General features: G+C 51.2%; 6 protein-coding genes across 6 annotated transcripts; 3 read left to right on the forward strand and 3 right to left on the reverse strand.

The window, feature by feature from the left end:
• Positions 1-468: 468 nt before the first annotated feature.
• Positions 469-2,164, forward strand: ALT_4992 (cytochrome P450; the record flags this gene model as incomplete). The annotated part of the gene is made up of 4 exons (XM_033558890.2): positions 469-915; positions 960-1,623; positions 1,676-1,942; positions 1,995-2,164. 4 exons carry the CDS (start codon positions 469-471, stop codon positions 2,162-2,164), a joined length of 1,548 nt encoding a protein of 515 aa, XP_033414781.1.
• Positions 2,165-2,787: 623 nt separating this feature from the next.
• ALT_4993 (RNA polymerase II mediator complex subunit MED27 domain-containing protein) lies at positions 2,788-4,374 on the forward strand (the record flags this gene model as incomplete). The annotated part of the gene is made up of 4 exons (XM_033558889.2): positions 2,788-2,976; positions 3,029-3,682; positions 3,743-3,915; positions 3,978-4,374. The coding sequence occupies 4 exons, from the start codon at positions 2,788-2,790 to the stop codon at positions 4,372-4,374; spliced, it is 1,413 nt and encodes a 470-aa protein (XP_033414780.2).
• A 738-nt stretch (positions 4,375-5,112) lies between these two features.
• On the reverse strand, positions 5,113-6,107 carry ALT_4994 (uncharacterized protein; the record flags this gene model as incomplete). Its single annotated transcript, XM_033558887.2, has 3 exons — positions 5,113-5,249; positions 5,305-5,934; positions 5,984-6,107. 3 exons carry the CDS (start codon positions 6,105-6,107, stop codon positions 5,113-5,115), a joined length of 891 nt encoding a protein of 296 aa, XP_033414778.2.
• Positions 6,108-7,121: 1,014 nt separating this feature from the next.
• On the reverse strand, positions 7,122-7,760 carry ALT_4995 (uncharacterized protein; the record flags this gene model as incomplete). The annotated part of the gene is made up of 3 exons (XM_033558886.2): positions 7,122-7,234; positions 7,291-7,395; positions 7,454-7,760. The coding sequence occupies 3 exons, from the start codon at positions 7,758-7,760 to the stop codon at positions 7,122-7,124; spliced, it is 525 nt and encodes a 174-aa protein (XP_033414777.1).
• Positions 7,761-9,127: 1,367 nt separating this feature from the next.
• On the reverse strand, positions 9,128-12,882 carry ALT_4996 (DNA-dependent ATPase RAD26; the record flags this gene model as incomplete). The annotated part of the gene is made up of 3 exons (XM_033558885.2): positions 9,128-12,467; positions 12,526-12,599; positions 12,652-12,882. 3 exons carry the CDS (start codon positions 12,880-12,882, stop codon positions 9,128-9,130), a joined length of 3,645 nt encoding a protein of 1,214 aa, XP_033414776.2.
• A 1,763-nt stretch (positions 12,883-14,645) lies between these two features.
• ALT_4997 (putative protein kinase Yak1) lies at positions 14,646-17,710 on the forward strand (the record flags this gene model as incomplete). Its single annotated transcript, XM_033558884.2, has 8 exons — positions 14,646-15,198; positions 15,259-15,530; positions 15,582-15,781; positions 15,847-16,006; positions 16,059-16,318; positions 16,376-16,495; positions 16,543-16,901; positions 16,950-17,710. The coding sequence occupies 8 exons, from the start codon at positions 14,646-14,648 to the stop codon at positions 17,708-17,710; spliced, it is 2,685 nt and encodes an 894-aa protein (XP_033414775.2).
• Between the last annotated feature and the right edge of the window lie 95 nt (positions 17,711-17,805).

Raw genomic sequence — 17,805 nt, forward strand, 5'->3', positions numbered from 1 at the left:
CGTGGCCGATCCTAGGATGTAGCTAGCCTTTTTCATATATGCTTGCGACCTAGCCGAGACTAGACCGTGGATAACTTGAGCCTGACATCTTGCATCCCCTCTGTTCTAACCCTTTTCGTATCTGCTTGCGATGGATCGTTCATCGGTCTTCTTTTGACCATTCATACGTTGAGTTTTCTGTAAGTTTGGTAGCGATCCACTCACACTGTGTTACACATGTCGGAGTCCGAGTCGACTCTGCTCCGAAGCATCAACAACCCCTCTGGATTAGCGAGGTTGTCAAGATCGCATACTGAGGGGTAGCTCTGAATTCGACATGAGCATGTGGTATAAATAATGAGCACTGCGGTCATGGATAACCCTGGTAACACCGGCCTGGACCATTTCTAGTTCCAATATTCGGAAATTTGGTATTGTCACACAAGTCACCACTCACAAGGTCAACCTCACCCACCAGGGCTCGACACCATGCTGGCCCCTGCTGTCGCACTATTGACCGCAGTATACACCACCTTCTTGGTCCTCCGTTACTTCCAGCAACTCTACAAGCATCGCAAACAGGCTCGATCCCTGCGCTGTCAGCCCCCCGCCAAAGGCGAAGCCGGCATCTTCGGCATCTCTTCTTTTCTACGACTGAGAAAAGCCGTCAAGGAGAAGAGATGGATTGAGCTCATCGCCGAGCAGTATGGAAAGTACGGTAACACATTTGCGCAGACGATCTTTGGACAACCGCTGGTAGCTACGATTGAGCCGGAGAATCTCAAGGCTGTGCTCGCGACCCAGTTCAATGATTTCGAGCTTGGCACGAGACACCAGGAATTTTACCCGTTACTCGGAGACGGGATCTTCACGCTGGATGGAGCGGGTTGGTCGCATGCGCGTGCGCTATTACGACCCCAGTTTACGAGGGACCAGGTGAGTGATTGTTTCCACCTCGTCAAACTGTGCTAACTCCTCAGGTGGCCGATTTGGACTTGATGGACGGCCACATCTCCAGACTGATTGACCTAGTCCCGAAAGACGGCTCCCCATTCGATATCCAGCGGTTGTTCTTCCTCCTCACAATCGATTCGGCGACTCATTTCCTCTTTGGCGAATCGGTGGGCTCTCTACACGCTGGCACAGACACCGGCCTTCTGGGTAGATCAGCCGTCGGCAACGCGGAGGGCTTCGCAGAGGCGTTCAACACGGCTCAGGAGTACCTCGCCGCGAGGTCCCGAGCGGTCATCTTCTACTGGATGATCAACCCCAAGGAGTTCCGCGATGCCAACAAGCGCGTCCATGAGGTGGTCGACCACTATGTCCAGCTCGCTCTCGAGTCACGGCGGAATTCGGAGAAGAAGCAGCCTGGAGGCCGGTATATCTTTGCTGAGGCCCTGGCGGCCGAAAACGACAATCCGAAGGTGTTGAGGGACAACATGCTCAACATCCTGTTAGCGGGGCGCGACACAACCGCCAGCCTGCTGAGCTCGACCTTCTTCTATCTGGCTCGCCATCCGAACGTGTGGACCAAACTCCGTCGGGCCATTCTGGATGCGTTCGGCGACGCCGAGCACCCCAAGGAGGAGATCACGCAGACAAAGCTCAAGGATATTCCGTACTTGCGATATGTGCTGAACGAAGGTACGTCGCCCCAGACACAATGCACAGTGGAAAGATCCTGACAGCAAACCAGTCCTGCGGCTCCTGCCACCCGTCCCTGCCAACTTCCGCGTCGCCAACAAGGACACAACCTTACCTGTTGGAGGTGGACCTGATCAAAAGTCCCCCGTCTACGTCCGCAAGGGCACAGTAGTCACCTACAGTGTATACGCCATGCACCGCCGGACAGACTTCTATGGTCCGGACGCTAACGAGTTCCGACCCGAACGCTGGGAAGAAAACGGCAGACGAGGATGGGAGTATCTTCCCTTCAACGGCGGCCCGAGGATCTGTCTTGGCCGTGAGTTTCTCCTTACTTTTCACGAGGCTATACTTCTAGCTAACATCTGCAGAACAATACGCACTCACCGAGGCAAGCTTTACGATTGTTAAATTGCTTCAGCGCTTTGATCGGATTGAGAACGCAGATCCAGATCTGATTGAACCAGTCCAGCAGACGAATCTCACTCTGGCGCATGATAGGGGCGTATATATCAGACTATACTCGTCGAAGGCACTTTAACAGTGCGATATATCATATAACGAAGGACGGCTTACGACAACTTGAATTATCTCGACTCAAACTATTCTGTGTTTTTCTAGCTTAATGAATGTATCTACTATACTATATAGTCTACTAGATATCTCGACGACTGATGTTCATAAAGGATATTTCTACCAACAAAATACCAGACCCATATACATCCAAAAGAGGAAAGTGGTGTTTGCGCCACACATGGCTGGCGTTGTGGCGCAGGTTATCTCCATGATTCGCCGAGACAGATGCGCTGGATTTCCACCGTCGACACCACCGAATCACTTCAAAACTATTGATGGAGTAGACCACACTAAGACCTTTGGAGCATCTCACTGGAGCACCATAATTCATTTGACGCAGGCTCAACTTTGCTGGAATATTCTCTTCTCAGTGAGATCTGTTTCAGTCCAATCAAGATCAAGTAGCCGGTTATCTCAATTCCGGCCTTTCGTCGGAACAACAATCAGCTTCTCCTCTCATCGCTCCTTGACGTCCGTCTTGGAAGTGATCGTATATAACTATTCGCTGCAGCTAGTTTCCTTTGCGAGGCGATTTTAGCAAATTACACCCGACTTACGTTCATCCGTCTCACTGAACGGTCAATCAATATGGCCTCTACTTTAAAACCCAGTTCACAACCCCCAGCGACAGGCGTCATCGTCCCTAAAATGGAGAATCCTCCTCAGGATACAAATCCCGCCGAAGTTCCTGAGAAGGTCAATTCCAGCGGCGAAGCCTGGACCTCAGAGATGCAGTATGTGTCATCGCTGGCGAAGCTGCAAAAGATGGAGGCGACGGTTAGTCTTCTCGCCCTTTGCGTTGATTTGATGTTCAAGCTGACAAGTGCAGATCCATCAACTGCGGACTCTACTCTCTGGGCGTCTAATGGAGCCAATAGTCCCCATCATCAACCCCAAGGCGGCTTCGAGGAGGCCGCTGCCAAAATCGCCGCGTGTGCTCTTTGAACAGCTCTCGCAGACGGCACGCGCGAGCGTCGCAGAGGTCCAGGAGTTCCAGGCTATGTGGCGCAGCCCTGAGATGAAAGCCATCTGGGACCATGTGGACGCTCGGATCAAGCAGAATGGTGGCCAGCTGCTGCAGCCGACGGCAATGTGGGAGCGGGACTATGATGTTCTTCTTGAGGAGCTTGAGAAAGAGGAGCGGTCGCAGAAGGACCAGCAGCAGAGGATCAAGGAGGAGGAGGAACGCGCGAGGATTCAAGCGGTTGAGGGTGGCTGGAGGACGATCGTGGAGACGTTCATTCGACGAAACTTACCGGGGGTTCGCGTAATGGCTCATCAGGACCAGGCTAGGATCACTGTTGTTCTCGTCAAGGCTGGGATGGCATTTCAGTTGCAGGCGGTCAATGGAGATGGGCATGATATGGTCGATTGGCGAGTTCAGGACCTGGCGGCTCCTGGGAAACCGAAGACGAAGCTTGAGACGGCGGTTGCAGCTTGTCTGAACTCTCGTCCACGACAATGGGATCTTGCGTATCTACTGGTAAGTTTACATATTGACGCAAGCACCAGATACAACGAGACAAGTCTAATCTCAGTTCAGGACATGATCGCCTCCTACTCCGACATCAAACACACACCCTGCGCAAAATGCGGCAAAATGACCGACAACGCCGCACAACTTCCCTCCATCCGCAGACCCAAACCCATCGAATCGTCCCAAGGCCAACCAGTCGTCTGGGAAGCATACCACCCCGCCTGCATCGACCCTTCCCCGTCCTCCCACACTACCTCCAGCTAACCATGCACCCCATGCACAACATCATGCCAATACCCAGCCGGATACTCCACCCCCGTCCAATCCCAGTACCGCCGCGGAACGGTATGCACCCGCCTCTTTCTCCCCCTCCCCTTGTCCAATTCCTCATCACAATACTCAACCCCACACCACGTCCCATGATCCGGAACCACATACCTCCTCCGCCGGAAATCATACCGCTCAGACGCACCCCGCCTCGCCCACGGGAACGGCGTCTCGTCCGCCTTGGCGCAGCAGCATCCCTCCCTGCACTCCCACCCAGACCAATTGAGCCGCTCCTGACTCTGGCTTCGGCTGTTGATCTTCCCGACGTATATGTCCGGGCCGCGATTGGTCAGGACATCGAAGAGACGCCACCGACGGGGCCAGCGCGAGGGGTTACCGGGCCGGGGATCTTTCGGCCAGATCCAGCCTAGTGTTGTGGAGGGCATCGCAGCGAGCTGAGCTCAGGAACGAGGAAGAGGTTTAGAAACGAGGCAGGGAGCGAGCTGAGCTTGCAAACCGGATAGCGAATTTAGCAGCAAGCGGATAAGTGAGCTGGGATTGCACCGTACATTCAGCTTGCTTTTGCTTAGGATGAGATGGGGATGTGCATTATATCTCGCCTCAACTCAGCCATACTTATACCTGTACCTGTGTACGAGAATAAAGAATAAAGTTTTTTCCATCGGGTGGATATAGGTCCATGGGACAAAGGTTGCATTGCATGCGGCTGCATGGCTCTTTTTGCTGGCTGCAGGGCTGTTTCTTTACTATCCTGGTACTCCCATCCTGTCCTGCTTTGTATCGATTGGACAAGGCATCGGTAGAATGCAAATGGAGTGGTTTGTGATGAACCAGACAAAGGATGAGGCTCAATGCAATTGCTTTCATTCATATTTTGTTCTAGACTGGTAAACTGGTTGATGAATTATGATATGCATGTCAATTTCTATGCTAATACAGCTCATTATAGACACCAGATGATCGAATAGATCGAATATACCAGTCCCCGCCACTTTCGATTATTGTAATGGCACATACACGGAGAGAAGAAAAAAAGAGAAAACGCCAGCCCAACCTTGCGGATACATCGCTATTGTCATGAAGGAAAAAGGTCGCTCATTCGGATGCAATATGTTGTTGGAGAACACACGATACGTTCATGAGGAAGCTCAAGTGGAAAAGACACCAAAGTCACCGGCGAACCAGGTGAAGGACGCTATTGTGATCATGACCATGCCAAAGGCGAACTTGAGGGCTTGTCGCTCGATGTCCGAGAGGGCGCCGTTGCAGGTGGCGCAGTTGAATTCTATATTCGGGTCAGTATGCTTTGTCAAATATACATAAGAAAAATAAGAGCATACCGTTGAGAGGGGTATAGGCTTGCGGACTGTACATGCCAAAAAGGTAACCGTTCTGCGAGCCAAGGTGGCCGGGGCTTGCGGTGTCTCCAATATCCTTGTCCACGTCGACCACGTACAACGTGTACGTCGCAGTAAGCAATGGGACCGTGGCATTCGCCTGGTACTTGCCCGTATCCCACACCACCTTTCCAGTCGCCTCGACGCTCATGTTGCTCGTGAGCGTATACGTCGCGCTGTTCATGGTGCAGGTCGCGAGAACATTCACCGCAGACGGCGTCACCAGTAGAGATGTATAGTTCCAGGCAAAAGTCACATAGTCACCAATCTTGTAGTAGGTTGTGGCACCCGCAGTGGGGATCAACATCGACGTTCCGCCTGCAGGGAGACGTGCATCGATCGAGGTCGTCTTGGTAGAGGTCTTGGTCTTGCTGTTCTTGCCAGACTTGTCCGTGGCAGTGTCGGTAGTTTTTCCCGGCTTCGTCTGTGTGCCGGTCTCCTTGGCCGTTCCAGTAGCGGTCTCCGTTCCACTGCTAGAGTCCGTCGCAGTTGAGTCCGCGGTATTGGTTTCCGAGGAAGAGTCCGTCTTGCTCGCCTTAGAATCAGTAGTTGATTCGTCGGATGCAGTTGTATCTGTCAAGTCAGCATGCGAACAAGTGAGCAATAATTCCTGCAAACTAACCAGCTCTGGCCGCGATCTCTCCGTGTGCCAGGTTCAGCCCGTCCTGGGGCCATGGCCAAGCCGAGGAAATTGTTCCCAGCAGGAGGAGAAGGCTTAAAAACGAGAGGAAGTTGAGGGACTGCATGATGGACGATGAAGCTATCACGCAATACAGGGACTGAGTCCCTTGAGAAAATGTTGGGAGGGTTGATGTTCCGGCTATTCCCTAACCGATCGGCTTCTGGTTTCGCAAACGAGTGTCAACGACCGAGAGAGAGCGATTCACAACGTCGGCAAAACAGTCTGGATGTAAGATGCACAGGTAGAACAAATTTCTCCAAGTCAGCGGGTTAGTGAGACATGCAGATCGGGTGGTATCGTATGCGGGTCGCAAGGAGGGGAGGCTGAATGGCAGGTAAACAAAGCGAGTGACTGGTCAGAGAATCAACTCAACAGCATCACACCATGGGAAACTGGAGAGAGATGACCAAATTGAAGATACAAAATTCAAGCAGGGCTTCGAAAAAGCCAAGTCAATCCATGAAAAGGGTAAAAAGGGTCTAACGAGAAAAGATGCCAGACGGGGGGTCCCATCGAAGCGACTAGAGAAGGGGATCTGGAGGCGGGCTAGCCTGTTTGGGCATAACTGAGACATGGGCTATTTTTGGCTATCAGAATTATTCACACCCATCACATGAAGGTCAAAATCACTTAGAACCCAGTCTATCCATCTCTATCTCATCTAATTGGCACGCTAAAACAACTGAACTACCATATTTTCATCAGGATATCCGCGATTATCGTCATCATGGTCGTTAGGAATGCTACTTAGAACGACTCGACGTCTAAGCTTGACCAAAACATAGCAAATAGATCCATAATTATATCACAAAGGAAGGTCCACTATTCCCTACAATCCAAAGATATAGCAGCGATTGACATAAACGACTGGCATCACAGCAGCATTACAGGTGCATAAACATTAACAACGTTTCCATATGTGCGAAGCATATCAATACATATCATTCTCGACAGGTAAGGAGCGGCTCATATCCTCCAAACCCCTCTAGTGAACCAAGGAATCATCACTCTCGCCACGCGCATCTCATATCCGGTGGCAGCATCCTCCGCTGGCCAATATCCGCACCCTCGGGTCTATTTACGAAGTATATTCGACCTGAAGGTTGACGGTACTGCAAGAGGAGGGAAACTTGGGTTCGTAATAGCGGTAGATATAGAAGAGCTGGGGTGCGCCGTGGTACCAGTCGCACACTGGGATGAATTAGCCACATGCAGAGTTACCGGGTACCTCAGATGGAAATGCTTACCCAGCCAGCCGCCAAAGCCCTGCTGCTCCGACCACTGCAGGCCGGTGCTATTGATGAAGAATCCCTCCGCGCCGTAACCGACGTTGATCTCGACAGGTTCCCATTCTGCGAACTAGTCAGTTTCGAGTCGAAGCCGGTGTAGTTGGGAGAGCAGGGAACTAACGAGCATAGTTGGTAACAGCGATCGGGTTGAAGCCCCATGGGAATGGAGTCTTCAAGTCGAACTGGGTGTACGTGCCGTTCAGGAACGCCGTACTGGCAGTATCCACATCGGACGTGAGGACAGCGTCATTGAATCCTGCACCAGTGTGGTATGCGTAGACGTATAGATCATTGTGTTTCTCGTTGGATGCGTCTGCGGTCTTGAGATGGAAGGGCTTGGTGGCGTTGGAGGCCTGGCGAGCAGTATGGAACATGGGGTTGGCCGCCACTGCGGAAACCAGCAAAGTGAGAGTAGAGAGCAGTTTCATTCTGATGATCACTAAACGAGAGATTAGATTATTTTGTTTGACTGCTTTTCAATGAAACCAGCACAAAAGGACAAAACGTGGACAACGATGTAGGAGAATGGGTGACAGAGATGAGGATGGATGTGGCGATATCCCTTCCTTTATTTATGTTCTTGAACATCCACCATCATCACCACTCCACTAAGTGGAACAGCACAGACTGTTTCCAACCGGCACTGGTAATCAAATCATCTCATCAATGATCGGCATCCAAAATTTAGAACCTTCTGCAGACATTGCAGGAATGCTAGTTGCTAGCACGCTGTTCTAGCAGACACTAATCTAGTCCATTCTCCTCAGGCCACACCATCACATCACATCGTCCGCAACAACCAAGAAATTCAAGGAAGAATGAGCTCCACACAGGAGTTGTTCAGCTCAGGCTAAGGTATGGAGACTTGGGACAATCTTCCCGACGCAACGACGATCAATGGCCAGTGGGAACACGGCGAAGTTGCCAATGAGTAGCGTAGAGTACGATCGGTACGTACCGCCTTGGGCACTGGTTGCTGGGGGGAAATAATGATTCATGAAGCGGGGATGGCTTCAAACCTGAAACATTGTCGAAATCAGTCACATCACTCCAAATCCTGAGTACAAAGTACGGAGCATCCTCAATGCTTCTTTGTACTTTGTTGCACACACATGTAACAGTGACATCTATGCTGCTGATGCTTGACTCAGGCGTGCTATTTTTACACTTTGAGCTCATACTCTCTGTAGTCCTCTATGCTGCGACAAAATCAGTCACAAGGTGATCGACACCCGATCAATGCACGCTAACAGGAACAGGAGATGAGCATCCATCCAGACTTCGGAATCATGCCGCATTTGCCGTATTCGGATGTTATATTTGTAGAACAGATTGCATAATGAACACATCGACGGCAATACCAAGCATCTTCGGCTGAGATTCGAAGTTTTCGCAGTCGCTAAGGATCGTCACTATCATAACATTCAACCTACATTTATGGGTCATGGTCAGGGAATTCATGGACTATCATACCTGATGGGACCTGACTGATATCATGATCATCTCGGTTCCATTCGTTCCATCCCCCTGAAGTGACATCAGTTGACCTACTACTCATGATCGGGCAGTCCGAAAGGCCATGTTTCAAAGCATATGCGATGCATGCTTAGTGATGTTTATGTCATTCTATCATTAGATCATTTGCACACTCTAAGTATCTACAATGAATGATCCAACGCCATAATCCATGGTATTCCCTTTCCCAAATCAAGTCGTGCCGCGGAGAGAAACATGACCAACCATGGCCAAACCAAACTCCTGTCCATGCTGTAACCTGTAAATGACGAGATAGTTGCTATTTCACCTTGGCGAATTCGGGTTTCAGTGACCATCTTCCTCGCCCGTTTCGTCCACCTTTTTCGAGCACGGCAATTGTTTTAAGCATTTCCTTAAACTCTGCCGATCGCTGGGGTGTGGTACAGTAACGGTTGAAGTGGTCGATCAGCATCTGTGTGTAAACGGCTCCACCCTGCGACAAGATGTAGTCTCGAATCATCGTCATGAAATCCACGCCAGTGGGAGTCCTGGATGGTGCAGGGCTGTTCGTGGCGCTCCGGGACGACGGTGTCCGTGCGGAAAGGTTAGCCAGAATGCTCGCTGATGAGGGGCCGGCCGCCGTCCGCCGCGCAGTACTGCTTCGTCCGCCAAACGCTGAAGGAAGGGGTCGTTCCTCAGGCCTCCCGGCGACTCCAAATTGGCCTGTCCAGGTGGGAGTCCCAATGGGAACAGACCGTGCTGCTTCACCAGCTCGCCGCAGCTCCTCGGCAGCCTCGGCAGCTACCCTCTTCGCCTCCGCCTCGATGATTTTGGGGTCTGCTTGGACAACCCGTTTGCCGTTGACGATCTGATCGTGCTCCAGAGCTGAGTGTACGCCAGAGCGAGCAAAAATGCCTTCCATAATGCGTGATTCTGAATTAACGCCTCCAGCCCCTTTCTCCTGATCGCTGGGCTGCTCCGACTCGCCCTGATATTTCTCCATGGATGAGACACCCACTACTTTGCTGATGTCGTTCTTTTCGGCTTGCATGTCAGATGAGGCGTCCTCGGGTTTGGAAGGCTGTTGAGTGTTGCCGTCACCGTCTCCCTGGAATGTAACCTGAGCTTCTTGGAAGAGCCTGCTCGTCTCCGTGGCACCTGGCTTCTCATCGCCGAGCGCGAATAGGTCATACAAATCGCTCAACTGAAAAGAGGTCTGGCGCTGTTTCGGGTCTCTGAGAATCTTATTGGTAAGAAACTGTTTGAAGATCTGTCGATGATATATCTTCTCCTCAATTGTTCCAGCGGTCATTAAGCGGTAGACGCTGACGTCGCGCTTCTGACCCAGTCGCCATGCTCGCTCTCGGGCCTGCATGTCTGTCGATGGGTTCCAATCTGGATCGTAGATGATGACTCTATCCGCACCCGTAAGATTCACGCCCAGCCCTCCAACCTTTGTCGTGAGTAGGAAGACATGTATATTCGGGTCATTATTAAACTCATCAACCATGGTTTGCCGATTCTGTATGGGCGTGGTGCCGTCCATGCGCCGATAGTTGAACCCAGACAGTGACCTGACGAACTTCTCAAGAATATCCAACATGATTCGATGCTGGGCAAAAAGTAGGGTTTTATGGCCGGTATCTCTCCACAACTCCAATAGAGATTTGACAACCTGCATCTTGCCAGACTTGTTCGCATTTCCATAGCCCGACTGGTGCGATTGCAGTTTATGATTCTGTAAATCAGGGTGATTGCATATTTTGCGCAGTATATCAACTCCATAGAGAATCTGCCTGCGTCCCTTGAGGATGGAGTCCATCTCTTCAGATTTCAAGAATGATTCATATGCCATCCTCTGTGGCTTGGTCAACTTGCAAAAGAGCACCTGCTCGGTCTTTTTGGGCAAATCCGCAGCCACATCGATCTTGAAGCGCTGCAGAAGATATGGGCTGATGGCGTCCTTGAGCGTCTCTGCACACTTGGCAGCTGTCTGCACTTGCAGATTAGAAGCATTCGCATATCCGCCTTGCCGGATAGGGAATTCGAATTGGTTCCGAAAGTTCACTAACGTTCCAAGGCGCATTGGGAACACAAAATCGAAAAGCGACCAAAGCTCAGTCAAGTTATTCTGCATCGGGGTACCTGAGAGGATGATCCTGTGCGGAGTCCGAAGCTCCTTGCAATGGATGGTAATAGAAGTGTTCGGGTTTCGAATCTTATGGCCTTCATCAAGAATTGCACAACCCCATTCCACCGGAATCAGAAAATGAGAGTATGTTTGTAATCCAGAATAGGTAGTGACGAGAACGTGGCCTTCTTCCACCACACGCTTAACAACCTTCCTTGCTGCCTTCTGGTTACTGGTGAATCCCCGCGAACTAGAAGAATAGGTCTGAGATAGGAGAGCATCCTCTCTGCTGCTCTCGCTCCGGATATTGACCATGCCACTCCCGGACGTGTGCAAGATGGAAACACGAAAAGGTGGCCACCAGCGATGGAATTCGTTGACCCACTGCTTCATAACTGTAGCAGGGCATACCACAATCACAGGCCCGTCCAGTTTCTTGCTGTAATGCAGTCCAGCTAGGAAAGCTATTGTTTGAATCGTTTTCCCCAACCCCATCTCGTCACCGATGATCCCTCCCACTTTCTGCTGGTATAGCTCCCATAGCCATTGCACCCCGGTTTTTTGGTAGTCAAACAAGTAAGGATTGAGATCCCCAGGTAAGCGATATCCATTGTCATACGACACATCTGGTACCATAGGATGAGGCAGGAACCATTCATCCTCTTCGGTCGAGGCCTGCTCATCAATGGTATTCCCATGCTCTTCCTTTGCTTGCAGCGCCTTAGAAGCACGCTTTCGAGCGGCGCTTCTCCGACTCACCCAGCTCTGCAGTCTCGATTGATAAAGTCTCTCGTCGCCGTCGTCCAATCCGCTGAAATCTTCCATTTCATCTCCAGGTTTCTTCACTTTTTTGTGAGCTACAGGTCGCTCTGGCTTTCCGTCAGGGAAAAATTCTTCTTCGTCCTCCAGCAATGATTCTTGTTCTTCAGATGCCACATAATCTGCCGACTCGTCATTATCTTCAGAAAGCTCATTCTCTCCATCTGCTGCCATGGAATCAGACTCCTCTTGCTTGATAGCCGCCTTCTTCCGGCGTGCACCGCCCTCCAGCTTTCGTCTCTTGCTTGGTCGGGTTTGTGCGATACTTGTATCGGTACTCTCATCGTCAAAGTCCAACCCGGGTCGGACGAGATTCCTGTGTGAAACAGCTGAGCGATCTTTCAGTTGCTCTAACGCCTCGTCCTCGTCACGTTCATCCTCGGCATCAATCAGAGCGTCATGAAGGCTGGCAAGAGGACCCCCATTCGGACCTGCGCCCATCCTAGAAAAAGGCGTTATCTTCCCGGTTCGGATGAGATAATCTCTCCGAGATTCATTTGGCAAGCGCCCTGTCCCGGTTGCCTGAGTACCTGCTTCGAGACCCTCATGCCTGTCGTCAATACGTTGTTGGATTTCTTTCAAGTCATTCTCTAGCGAGGCGTTGCGAGATTCTAGATTGCTCAACTCGTTCTCTAAACGGACTCGAGCAGACGTGCCAACTGGCTGCGACAGACGCTGATGGAGTTTCAGAATCTGGGCCTCGAGTTTCCTAACAATTCAGGTATCAGCATCCGAGCCTAGACGTCAGTTTATGGCAGAAAGCATACTCTTTTTCGAGGGTGGTCTTCTCCAGCCTCTTCTTGTCTCGTTCGTCGGCTTGCTCCATGAGCAACCTGTCCGCCTGGCAGAGTCAGACTATAAGCACTTCATATCAGGAGGATTGGGCCTGGTACCTGACGAGATATGTCCCTTTCAAGGTCATCCTGATCGCGTATATCTGCCTGGAGCTCTCGTAGACGGCTTACTTCGTCGGTCACTGCAGACGGATCCTCTTGCTGCTTTGAGTCAGGCGCTGTCGCCATCTCAGCGGTATTCGAGGGATTTAATCCCTCGGTCCTCTGAGGGGCCTCGACCACTTCAATTTCAGCGGAGCCATCCCCTTCGTTCTTCACGCTGTGATCCATGACTGAAGCACGACAGAACTGCCCAGGATGACTATTCAGACAATCCAACAGCTGTTACGCTCTCCAGATCAACAGGTTCACTCAACAAATAGTAAGCTTTCGCGATGACGGAGCAGTGCAGCTCAGAAATACACCACCGTCATTTCTGTAACGGGTGGCGCTGTCAAGGAACTATGAGCGATATCCAGGCGGCGACGGACTTGACCTCAGTCAAGCGCGGCGCTCAGTACGATCCGAGTCCAAAACAACTTTCTCATATGCGAATATCACAAGAGAATCCAGAAGGCTAACGGAAGACGAAGGCTCGTCTAATATGATGATCGCAGGAGCCGAACACGAAAAGCGTCGCTGTATCCTCTCAGAGGTATTTGCGGCAGAAAGATTTCGCCCACTGCCGCCTAGGCTGACCGCCTTCAGTGCACGTTCCATCGGTCACGTCACTCTCTTGAGCCTTGGCCCAGTTTCCTCTTCAGCCAGATTTGGGCATCGGTAGTACCTCTCTACCTTATGAGCAGAGTACAGTAGTGACATGGTTCCAGCTCCTATTCAGAGGCAATCGTAATGAAGGACGATCATTTGCGAGACCACTCCTAAATCCACTTTCCTTGTCTAAACATTCGAGCTGTACAACGAACTCATGAAGCCGTCCGCCTTACGGAGTAGGTTCAGCTAATTCCTGCAAGCGGCGAAAACAACCATAATCCATGGAAGTGCCCAACAAGGCATCATTATTTTCTAGGCTACGGAGTAGATGGTTGCAGGAATGACTTCAGTTCCCTGAACAGGCCAACTTTATGAATGGGAGGTCCTAGTAGACCAATCCTTTTTCACAAGTCTTGCCAAATAGGTTTGAGCTTTGATGTTCTTCTCAAGGGATGACTTACCGGTGTCAAAGAGGCTGGCTACTCGCGCCGGATGAGAGGAGGCAGGCAACAATTGTTATTTGCCTTGCCCTGGATTCTCAGAAAATAACAATTGTAAATCTCAGAATTCAGGAGCAATGGTAGATACGCCATACTCGTTCACTGTAGAAATAGAAATACCGAGTCGATGAAAAGTCGTCGATCGATCATCGTGAGATCAGCAAGCTCTCACTCCCTCTCTTTTTTGCCTTTCCCGGCGAAACCCAGAGCCCAATCGCAGCCTGAGGCAGACGCAACGCTCCCCTCGAGATTGAGGCATCATCTATCTCCACCTCCACGACCTTCGCCTTCTTCCTCTCTTTCTAAAACCCCTCCGCAATACTTAGTCTACTTCCTGCTCAAGCAATTCCACAGCGGCCATTCGGACTGGAATTGTTTCCAGATCCTTCACAGTCTTTCTTCTTGACTGTGTACTTCCGCTCTGGAATCTACCACACATCCTCCCCGTGCTCCAGTTATTTACTGCATCCCCTTCCGCTTGTCAGTCAGCTGGCTGCACCGATAGATATTGGCAGCCCGTCGCACCCGGCCCCCGTCACTGAGTCTGCGACCACCCTCGGTAGACAGGACGCCCGGTGGCTATCAATAAACCCTCACCACCGGATTGATCAGTTGTTCGGATAATGAAGCACTGTATAACTTACGTCTAACGCCAAATATTCCGAGCCGCCTCGTCGTCTCCGCCTGGTCGCGCTACGTGTGTCTGCCGCCCCCACTGCTCTCCATCCCCTCGATCGCAGTGCATGTGCGCTGTCGACGGCGACAGACGATCGTCCATCCTTGATCGTCAACTCCAGCTTGCGTTCTTCGAGATATTGTGAGGGGTGGTCTCCCGAAGAGATGGGTTCTCAGTGGCAGCCGTACCAGGATCCCTTGATGGGACGTCCTGCGCAGTTCAACAATGGGTTGGCGTCTACTCCACAACAATTAGGCCCCAAGTATGGTGGTCAGCCGCAACAGTCTCAGCCGCCCGTGGGATATACCTATGAAGCCTTCCAAACGCCCGGAACAGCAGCGAAACCTCCTTCGGCCGGCGCAAACTCCAAATCGGTATCTATGGCGTCGTCACCAGCCGCAACGCCACGTAGCCGCGATTATGTCACCGATGCCGATACCACCATGGAGGATGCGGACCCGTACAACAGGGCGAAGTACTCTGCGCGACCGAATCATCATAGTCGACCATCGTCTCAATTCTTCTCTCCTGAGGAGTCCTCGGCTGCCCGAAGGTACTCCCCGATGAATGTTCTGTCGCCGTCCTTGTCTTACAATACTAGTCCTGGAAAGTCTCAGAACTCATATGCTTTTCCACCCGGGCCAAACAACTCTCGCCGGTCGCCGACCAGAGCTCTGAACTACTCCTCACCCCCTCAGCCATTTCAGTCGCCTCCCTGTAAGCCTTCTCATCGATAAACTTGGGAATCGCTCATGTCTAACAGTTTGGTTGTGATAGCTGTGTCGCGTCCTCCTCGGCTCCCTCCGCTGCAGCCTACCGAGATGGGCTCCGACCAATTCTACCCGCCTTCAGCAGGATCTCAAGTCAACGCTCACTTTGGACAAGATGGCAGATCGCCCCGGTCGGGATCCATGTCGGGTGCGAGCAAGCAAGCCGGTCGAGGGCCAGTGCCGAAGTTTCAAAAGATCAAGTCGGTTCAGGAGCTCCAACCCCGCATTAATGCGCAGCCTCCCTACAGACGTGCCAACCCAGAAGGTGGTTTCATTAGTGTAAGTGTTCATCGACCACCCAATTCAGTTTCTTGCTAAATGAATATATAGCCCCTTCAAGCATTAACATCTCATCTTCCGGCCACATACCGTATCTGCAATCCAAGTTTCAATTACGAGTCTTCGCGGAATCCCAGACGTGTCCTTACGAAACCAAGCAAAGGAGTCAAAAACGACGGCTATGACAATGAGGACAGCGATTATATTCTCTATGTGAACGACATTCTTGGAAGCGAAGAAGCGGGTCACAAGTGAGTCTTCTCAACCGACTCTTTCGCCGACGTTTTCAGGCCATCTGTATTGACATCTCTCTAAGGAATCGTTACCTCATCCTCGACGTGTTGGGCCAGGGGACGTTTGGTCAAGTCGTCAAGTGCCAGAATCTGAAAACCCAAGAAGTTGTTGCCGTGAAGGTCATTAAGAATAAGACTGCATACTTCAATCAAAGTATGATGGAAGTCTCGGTCTTGGACTTGGTAGGTTCCAATCGTTTGTTTGCTCGAAGTATTCTAACCTTCCTCCGTGCAGCTTAACAGCAAATACGACAAGAACGACGACCACCACTTGCTTCGTTTGAAGGATACTTTCATTCACCGGCAGCATCTCTGTCTGGTCTTTGAATTGCTCAGTGTCAACCTTTATGAATTGATCAAGCAAAACCAGTTTCGTGGTTTGAGCACGACTCTCGTCCGTGTTTTTGCCCAGCAACTTCTCAACGCGTTGAGTCTGCTAAACAAGGCGCATCTGATTCATTGTGATCTCAAGCCCGAGAACATATTACTGAAGAAGTGAGTAGCGACTTGTGCTTGAAGAGAAGCTCCTGGACTAACGTCGGTCTCCCATAGTCTTGAGAGTCCAATTATCAAAGTCATCGATTTCGGCTCTGCTTGCGATGAGCGACAAACTGTCTACACGTATATCCAGTCAAGATTCTACCGTTCCCCCGAGGTGTTGCTTGGCTTACCGTACGTACCCTGTGTTCTTCGAACTGGCATTAAACTAACTCGAGCAGTTACTCGTCTGCAATCGATATGTGGTCTCTTGGTTGCATCGTCGTCGAGCTCTTCCTTGGTCTGCCTCTTTTCCCTGGCTCCTCCGAATACAATCAGGTCTGTCGAATTGTGGAAATGCTTGGTCTACCCCCGACGTGGATGCTTGAAATGGGCAAGCAGTCAGGTGAATTCTTTGAGAAGACCCAAGACGAGTTCGGTCGCAAGACATACCGACTGAAAAGCCTGGAACAATACTCCCGGGAACATAACACGAAAGAGCAACCGAGCAAAAAGTATTTCCAGGCTTCCACGCTTGAAGAAATCATCCGAAGCTATCCAATGCCTAGGAAGAATATGAAGCAAGCCGAGATCGAGCGAGGTTCGTTTCTCCAGACAGCTATATCTTTTCACTCGCTGACCTCTCCAGAATTGAACAATCGAGTTGCTTTCATCGACTTTGTTCGTGGACTGCTGTCAATCAACCCCCTTGAGCGATGGTCGCCCCAACAAGCCAAGCTGCACCCTTTCATTACGCAGCAGAAGTTTACAGGCCCCTTCGTGCCGCCAATGAATCTGAAATATTCCTCGCTCAACAAAACCATTCCACCTGGAATACAGCAGCAGCAGCAGGCTGAGGCTGCTAGCAAACAGCGAGCGGCCCAGGCGGCACATGCACAGTCAGCGGCCCAGAATGCATACTCGATGCAGATGAATCAGTTCCATACACCCTCTCATGGCCAACCCCCGCCCATGTACAACGGCATGTTTACCGGCCATCAGCAAGGCGCCCCTCCTCCATATCCTGCCCAGCCGCCAGGCTACGGCCATCAAATGAACATTATGCCAGGCCAGATGCCTCAGTCGCAATATGCACCGTCCCAGAGCCTCTACGCTCAAGCAACCACTAGAGCTGGTCGCCAACGCGCATCCACCATGGATCATCAGGGAGGAGGAATCCCGCCAACTATTCAACGTGTTGCCAGTCACCTTGACCCGAATGCCCCCATCCGACTTCAGCCCAGCCCAGCGTATTACCCACCACCTCCTGACGGATATGTCGACAACAATGCTCAACGACGCAGGGGAAGCCGTGCAGGGGCGGGTCAACGTAACCGAGACTTCATCCGGACTCTCGAGGACGGTGTCCTTGGCGGCGACAGCTATATGAACCAGAGCCAGTGGCACTGATCAGGTAATGATCCAAGCAGTCAGTCAATACTGGTTGTTCTTTGGAACATGAGCTTGCTACTTTCTACCGTCAACTCTGCTTTGTTCGAGCGAGG

This window comes from Aspergillus lentulus (assembly GCF_001445615.1).
Source record: "Aspergillus lentulus DNA, contig: Alt09, strain: IFM 54703, whole genome shotgun sequence".
Lineage (NCBI taxonomy): Eukaryota > Fungi > Ascomycota > Eurotiomycetes > Eurotiales > Aspergillaceae > Aspergillus > Aspergillus lentulus.